An 8,358-nucleotide genomic window follows, 5' to 3' on the forward strand; every position below is an offset into this window, starting at 1 on the left:
ACCATAACTATCTTTTTAATGCTAAAACAAAATTGATTTTTCACTAAAACTAATTTCTAATTCTTTTTAACTTACTTTAAATATCTTAAAATTTTTACCAATATCTTTTTATATTATTTTTATATTTTTTATTGACTTAGATATTGATTTGTAACAAATTTATGTTTTGGATTCTTTTTTAATATTTAACATTGTTATGTTTATATCATAATTTTATTATACATAAAAATTTTTAAATTTATTAACCTTTTAAAAAAGTAAATGCTTAATAAATTTTAATTTATTTTATAGATATAAGAAAGCTTGACTATATGCATAAATTTCAAAAGGAAACATTCAGAAAAAAGAAGAGAGATATTATTGAAGAGTATCTAGATTATTCATCTCCTGTGCATGCTCCTCCTCCTCATATGGGTCGAATCCCTGCTGTTTTGAGTAATAAATCATCTCCGTCAACCTGTAGCCCTTATTTAAGAACATTAGAAGGTAAGAATAAGTGATTATGTAATGTTTTTATCTTCACGTTTATTAATTTTAATACTATTTACTAATATTTGTATACAATTTCTTAACATTTCATTTAGGAATAAAAAAATTTGAGACATGGTTAGATGAAAAAGGAATCAGATTAGTAGAAATAAAATTACCTGAAGAAAAGAAAACTACTGCTCATATCAAATTTGAGAAACTATTAAATGAATTATGTAATGAGATTTCACGTAAGTGGTTATCTTAAAAGTTATGATATTGGACATAACTTGGTAATTTGGATATTTAAATTTCAAGCTAATTTAAAATAAATACACATTATGTATTCTGTTTAAAGAGTATTAAAAATACCAATAGAATACTAAAAAATTATAGAAAATAAATAAATAACAATTGATTCATTATAACAATAAATGTAGAAAAAAGTATGCATTAAACTCCTACTTTTACACTTTAAATTGGTTCCTATCATTAAATGAGTCATTAAGTGAGATTTCCTTTAAGCTTAGTATCATTAGTTGAGATTATATTTCTAGAAATACAGTTGAAACTGTATAATACCACAATAAGATAGAAAAAAATGTGAAATTTCATATAGTTATAATAATAAGTTTATAATTGTCATAAAACAGAATATTTTATGTTATAAAACTATAAGTTTAGATCTCAATTTGTCTTTGTCATACACTCAAACCTGTTTTTGTGTGATCTTTTTTGTGCAATTTGTTTTGTGCATTACACCAATTTGATTGAAATTCATATACCACACAAAAAAATCTCACAAAACAAATCGTACAAATAAAAACTCGCACAAAAAAGTCCGCACAAAAACAGGTTTGAGTGTATAGTAAAATAATGTCAGTTTAATGTTATGATATATCCTCAAATTAAAATTAAAAGAGATAATAACAAAACAATTAATAAATTTTTGTGAAAATACAAAGGACTCTGCACAAATCATATAGGAAATGGGTCCCAGTTGCTTTGGCTAAATCTTTGATGTTGTGTACTCCTGATTAAAAGTCTTCACAGACATAAAGTCAAAAATTGATATTTTTTAAGTTATTGAGTATTAAAGATGCAAAAATCATGTAATTTGTGTATGTGTTGTGAAGTGCACATCTTTGAATAGTAATGTGTTTTTCAGCATTTTTATCTCCATTTATTCAAGCCATTTGCCATAGAAGAAATGCTTTATTGTAAACATAACAATGCAAACAGTTTCTGAAAGCCATATCAAAGTATCACTATTTCAGAATTATGAAAGTTAATAATTAATGTTAATAAAGAACAATCATCAATTCTTTTCTTCTTAATTCTATCTCAGATAGATGAGATATTAGACAAAGTGTTTTTTATATTAACCTAGTTAACATAAAAAGCCAAAAATAAACAATATGGTATTTGTCAACATGAATTAAACTTTGAGAAAACAAGTACTTATTGATCTAAATATATAAAATTACATATTTTGACTGACTGACTGACTGATTAATTCATCATTGCCCAGAGAAAACTGCTGAACCTAAAGAGGTGATATTTGGTATACAGTTAGGGTACGTCATGAAAATGCACACTAAGAAGGGACTTTTGGAAATTCCCTGCGGGGGAGAGGGAGAGAATTAAGGCTTAACCTGAATGGCTTCTACTGTACTATTTTAGATGTGATTTTTTGTTTTTGATAGTAATAACTTAATTTCCAAACGTACAATATTTACCAAATCATCAAAATCGTTTGCCTGTGCAATGCTGGGCTCATCTGCTGGTTCAATCATGAGTATATCGCCTCAAAATGTCCCAACTGAGTTCCTTTTCAACCATTATTAAATCTCAGCAGAATGAGTCTTTTGTATCACATAATGAATGATTACTCCAGATGAAAGTACTGATAACATGACAAACTTCAATAACATCTTAAAATATAAAATGATATATCTTCAACTGAAAAAGATTTAGAGCTTTACAATATATGCTTAAATTACAGTGGAACCTCGCTTAATGAGCACCTCACACAGCGAGTATTTCACATAACGAGCAAATCAAATTGTAAAAATTTGCCTCGCTTAATGAGCAATGTTTCGCATAACGAGTGATGAGGAGAGGGGAAGTCCTGAATTGTGTGCATGCAGCATGCTCCATCAGTCTGTGTTTAGCACTCGTCCACTAGCATCTTAGTGTCACTTGTGATCACATATTTTTCCAAACTTGTGTTCACGCATATTACTTATAAACATCAACAACCATAGCCTGTTATATAATAAACACGCCAAATGATATGCCAAATTCTTGGGTCATTAAATTTAATGACCGATTCCAAATTAAATTTTAGAAATGTCTGAATTAAAAATTAACTATTTATAATTATTAAATTTAATATGAGATGGAAACATAACTGCCTACCTCTAGTCAAATTAATTAATTTCTAATATTTAATTATAGCCTTTACATAACCCAAGAATTTGGCATATCGTTTGGAGTGTTTATCAAACATATCAGCTGTGATTTTTTTTTTTTTTTTTTGTTTCTGGCAAATCGAATTCTCATTCCAGGATGGCTCATTCCACGCTAGAAGAAAAGATGATGATGATTCACGCTTCTTAACAGTGTATATTGTACAATTTTTTTTGAATAAACATTATACATAAAACATTTGAGCATTTTTTCGGCATGGAATGCATTAACGTATTTTACATTAATTTCTATGGAAAAAATTGTTTTGCTTAACGAGTGTTTCGCATTACGAGTAAGACTCTGGAACGAATTATGCTCATTAAGCAACGTTCCACTGTATAATGTTTTTGCATCTTAGTTGTCAAATCAAAAAATGTTCATTTTTTGACTTTGTGACTATGGTTACTTTTAATCAGGACTACTATAAAATATCAAAGATTCAGCCAAATTCAATAAGATTTTCTGTAGGGTCCTTTTAAATCAATTTATATCTATAAAATAAGAAATCAAATTTTAGTTTTGTCGGAGATATAGTGATGTACTGTACATGTCAATGACGGCATCAGGGAACATCAAATAGTTGAAAGATGGCGATGGTAGAGTGAACTCTACCATCCACACTAGAAGAAGCATGTGCTAGAGAATAAAGATTTAACAAAGTTGTTTAGAACTCATCTCATGGTTACATGACAGAAATCTCAAATTGCACTCCATATCTGTTAAAATAATTATTTTTATTTGATTATTCTAGGAAGAGTTTGAGTTACTTTATGCCTTTTTCTATATGTTTTTGAATGCCATTAAACTTTACAATAAACATAACTTGGTTGCTTGTTCTTTTCTATTATATGTATTTTCTTAGCACAATGTTGCCGTTGAGAACATATCACACAGGAAACACTTTCAGAGGAAAAAGGTTGGTTTATTGGTGTGAACAGATATGCATTTCGGGCTTAATATCCTTCTTCAATCCTATCTATATATATAATCGAGACGAGTTGATAATAATAATAATAATAATAATAATCAGCGCAGAGACCAAACGGTTAGGAGTTGAAAGTTGAAATTTGGTACACAGTTAGGGTACGTCACGAAAACGCACACTAAGAAGGGATTTTTCGAAATTCTTCTCCACGGGGGAGAGGGACAGGATTAAAGCTTCTATATACATTATCGAGACGTGCCTAAACGGTTAGGAGTTGAAAGTTGAAATTTGGTATGCAGTTAGGGTATGTTAAGAGAACGCACACTAAGAAGGGATTTTTCGAAATTCCTCCCCACGGGGGAGAGGGACAGGATTAAGTCTTAACACTTCCATCAACAATTGAAGTGTTAAGTAACAATGGAAGTGTGAAGTAATAATGGAAGTGTCAACAATGGAAGTGTCAACAATGGAAGTGTTACGTAACAATGGAAATTTTAAGAACCTAAACGGTTAAGAGTTGAAAGTTGAAATTTGGTACATAGTTAGGTTACGTCACGAGAACGCACACTACGAAGAGATTTTTCGAAATTCCTCCCCACGGGGAGAGAGACAGGATTAATGCTTAACACTTCCATCAACAATGAAAGTGTTACGTAACAATAAAAGTGTTAAGAGAAAGCGACGTGCAAGACGCAGATGGAGAAAAAACGGGCGCTGGAGAAAAAAAAGAAAAAGAGTAATATGTTAGAACATATTCTATTTTCAAATTTAAACAGATTAGTTCGGTTTTTCTCGACTTTTCTTCTTTAGAACATTCGATGAAAATCGAACGATATAATGAGAACACGTCGTGAAAATCGAACAATATTACAATATTCAATTTTCAAATTCGATCTTTCTTTAGAAATACTTAGTTTGTTGATGAAATTACTCTCTTTCTTTTGTGACTATAACACAGGAAACACTTTCAGAGGAAAAAGGTTGGTTTATTGGTGTGAACAGATATGCATTTCGGGCTTAACATCCTTCTTCAATCCTATTATTACATATTTATCAGCAAATTGATTACAGGTTTACAAAATCAGATGCAAAATTACCTGATATTTGATCAAATTCGTATATTTATATATTTTAATTATTAATAGTTAAGGCACAAACAATACTAAATTGATAAATAGCTTAGGGTTCTAATAAGATGCATTCGTTTGTATTCAAAGAATTTTTATAAAAATATTTTTCTCGTACATTGGAACAACTATTTTTGTTTTAACTAAGAAAGTTATGTTTATTGTTTAGATAAAATTTTAATATTAGATAGTCATATGTTTTTTTTTAAAAATAAAAATTTTAAAATTATTTTAAAACAAATGTTATTTTTAATTTGGTCTTTAATGAAATGACATAAACATTATAATTTTGTTTTTAAATTTAGAAAGCCATGTAAAACCTCCACATTTGAAAAAGTTAGGCATACAAGAACAACCTACATTTTCTATGGATCAGCCAACTGTATTATCAGATGTTACAGAACAGCATCATGCAACTATAATTATGCAAAAAGCTCTGCGTGGAAGATCATCTCAAAGAAAGGTTTGTTAGATAAAGATTTTAAAAGCTTAGTTTTTAATATAGATTTTTTTTATTTTATATAAAAATTTATGAATTTAAAATAATAATTACTATAATTTCAGCTTGTGAGTTGTGTTTAAAAGTCAATTTGAATGCAGGTTGCAAATTATGCAATGATGCAGGTTATCTGCTGATTTTAACCTGCAATTATGAATTCTTCCAACAGCTTTTTCTTTGTCTAAGCTTATCAGCAGTATTTTTAAAAAACATGAAAAATCCTTTGTGCATTGCAAACATTTATTTATAATTGTACTTTTAAATAGTTTTGGAAACCATATGCACTTTCTTTAGTTCTCTTCTGTTTGTTTTATATGTATTGTGCTTTAATTGATATTATCAGACACTCCTACTTGAGTTTGCATTTTAAAAGCTAAGTTTCTGATTATTTTCCTTTCTATTTAATAACTCGGAAAGAACTCTTTAGAAATCAGTTGTCAATTTTAGCACGTTTCTTTTTTTTTTACAAATTCTAAAAGTGCCAGTTGTAGGTAGTTAAAGATGTATGGTGATTCTGTTTGTGAATTTCTTCTTGTTTGTTGTTTTGTCTGAGTTGGAACATTGATGCAGGTGCTTCACTGCATAACAAACAAAATTTTTTGAGTTTTTGGATTTGTTTTTCATTTTATTTTCATGTTTATGTATCAAACAAAAGCAGATTATTACTAATTTTTGTAAGGCCTACAACTTTCTAATTGACATTTTTGGTTTGATTCATTTTTTGAATGATTGAAAATACTCTTCAAGGTTAACTTTATGGTCACCATTGGATTCAGCATGAATCATAATATATAATTCCATCGTTTATTTTGGTCTGCTATTATTGGGCTTCAATTTGAAAAAATTGTAGACCTATAAATTCCCATTGTCGGCTGTCTGTCCATTCTTCCTTAATCTCGAGAACAGAGTTAGATAGATGAAAGACAAGACCAGATATGAAAAGCTTAGGGGCAGGAGACCCCAATTAACTATGTACAAAACTTCTGGTTTTCACTGGAAATCACGTGATTTCAATTGAAAAATTTCCTTCAAATGGAGTTTCTAGGTGACTGGCATGACTTTTGTTATCAGGAAAAGTATGATGTAAAGAGGCAAGACACTACTAATTTGAGATGGAGAGTATATATTTTAAATTAAATAAATTAAGAATATGATTAAAAATTGCAGCCTGGCATTGTTACGATGTCTCAATAAATAATTGCTTGTCCATAGAGACGTTACATTATGTGTATCCAGACTTCTGGGACTCCTTGTATAAACAAAAACTTAAATTGTTTTAAAAACTTTAGTGTTTACAAAACAGAAATGGGGGTCAGAGAAGTTTCATTTTTTTGTTGTTAACCGAGTATATCTCACTTAACCCAACATAATAATAATAAATTCCTTTAGTAAACAATTATAAATTATTTGTATACCTAAAAATGTGTATTAGAAAATTTCACAACCATATGATGCAAAAGTTATGATATTTTAAAGTTGGTAGAGGTTAAAATTGATTTAAATACTATTATCTAAATGTTAAATAAAAAAATATTTATTTTGCAGATGCTGTTAGAAAAAGAGAGATATAAAGATCTCATAGAGGAATGCCATGGCTTGCATGCCATATCTATAGAAGAGAAGGAAGCAATAGACAAAAAGTTAGAATTACGAAATAAATTAATTAGAGATAAAGAATATAGAAATAAAAAGGTAAGACAATTCAAAATTTTGTTATAAATAATTTGAATGATAAGTTCATTTTCAGATCGAGTACAGTTGTTAGTAAACACAATACTTGATTCCTTATTGTAGAAGATGCCATATGATATTTTAAAGAAAATATTTTAATGAAAATAATATTCTCCTTGTTATTTACCTTATTTATATTTTATATAAAATATTATAATTTATAATATAGAAATTTTTAATAGAAAAATTTGTATGAAAATATTCTTATACATTATACATAAAATACAATTTATATTCTGCAACTATTAAAAAGATCATTGTTTGCTTTGTCCTTCATGCATTACCACACCATTTATCCGATTGCCATGAAACTTTGGGAAGTTGTTTAATACACTCCCGCGAAGGTTTGTGGCATATGTGAAGATCACCATTTCCCCCCTTTCAAAAATATATTTATATATGGATTAAGACTTTTATGTCCAACAGATGGCGCTAACTTCCGACGACCTAAGTTTGCTTTTCTGTGAGGCATTATGCTTTTCTGTGAGAATGGACTAAAACAGATCATTTTTACCTATCTATATAAATAAAATATAACGTTTGTTTGTTCCTACCGATTCCTTTGAAATTTTGACACAACGTTGCATTCGAATACGCACGTGTTTTTATATAATATACATGTCGAAACTCCCCCTACTGGGGGGGAGATAAACGGGATTAAGGTTTACAGTGAAGAACTCCGCTTCTATTTATACTATTTTACATGCGATTTTTTTGCGTCTTTAATTGCATTTTAATAGGTTACGTCAACAGAATATACACTAAAAAGGGATTTTTCGATATTCCCTAGCGGGGAGAGGGACAGGATTAAGGCTTACTGTCAAGAACTCGGCTTCTATTTATTCTATTTTACATGCGGTTTTTTGCGTTTTTAATTGCGTTTTAATAGGTTACGTCAACAGAATATACACTAAAAAGGGATTTTTCGATATTCCCTAGCGGGGAGAGAAACAGGATTAAGGCTTACTGTCAAGAACTCGGCTTCTATTTATACTATTTTACATGCGGTTTTTTGCGTTTTTAATTGCGTTTTAATAGGTGACGTCAACAGAATATACACTAAAAAGGGATTTTTCGATATTCCCCCACGGGGGAAGTAGTTACACATTTATAATAGATACATTTTGAGCCACAAC

At 29.3% G+C, this 8,358-nt stretch overlaps 1 protein-coding gene across 1 annotated transcript; it reads left to right on the plus strand.

The window, feature by feature from the left end:
* The first annotated feature begins 283 nt into the window (after positions 1-283).
* LOC136982803 (cilia- and flagella-associated protein 91-like) lies at positions 284-7,238 on the plus strand. Its single transcript, XM_067279332.1, has 4 exons — positions 284-486; positions 585-719; positions 5,298-5,455; positions 7,037-7,238. The coding sequence occupies exons 1-4, from the start codon at positions 312-314 to the stop codon at positions 7,208-7,210; spliced, it is 642 nt and encodes a 213-aa protein (XP_067135433.1). The 5' UTR covers positions 284-311; the 3' UTR covers positions 7,211-7,238.
* The last annotated feature ends 1,120 nt before the right edge of the window (positions 7,239-8,358 follow it).

Source organism: Centruroides vittatus, unplaced genomic scaffold (genome assembly GCF_030686945.1).
Source record: "Centruroides vittatus isolate TY-2023 unplaced genomic scaffold, ASM3068694v2 contig_1173, whole genome shotgun sequence".
NCBI classification, from domain to species: domain Eukaryota; kingdom Metazoa; phylum Arthropoda; class Arachnida; order Scorpiones; family Buthidae; genus Centruroides; species Centruroides vittatus.

Bases quoted from the DNA above. Each gene is read 5' to 3' on its own strand.
- LOC136982803 (XM_067279332.1), top strand. From the start codon at position 312: ATGCATAAATTTCAAAAGGAAACATTCAGAAAAAAGAAGAGAGATATT. The intron at 487-584 runs GTAAGAATAAGT...CATTTCATTTAG, and splicing joins TTATTTAAGAACATTAGAAG to GAATAAAAAAATTTGAGACA. The intron at 5,456-7,036 runs GTTTGTTAGATA...TTTATTTTGCAG, and splicing joins GAAGATCATCTCAAAGAAAG to ATGCTGTTAGAAAAAGAGAG.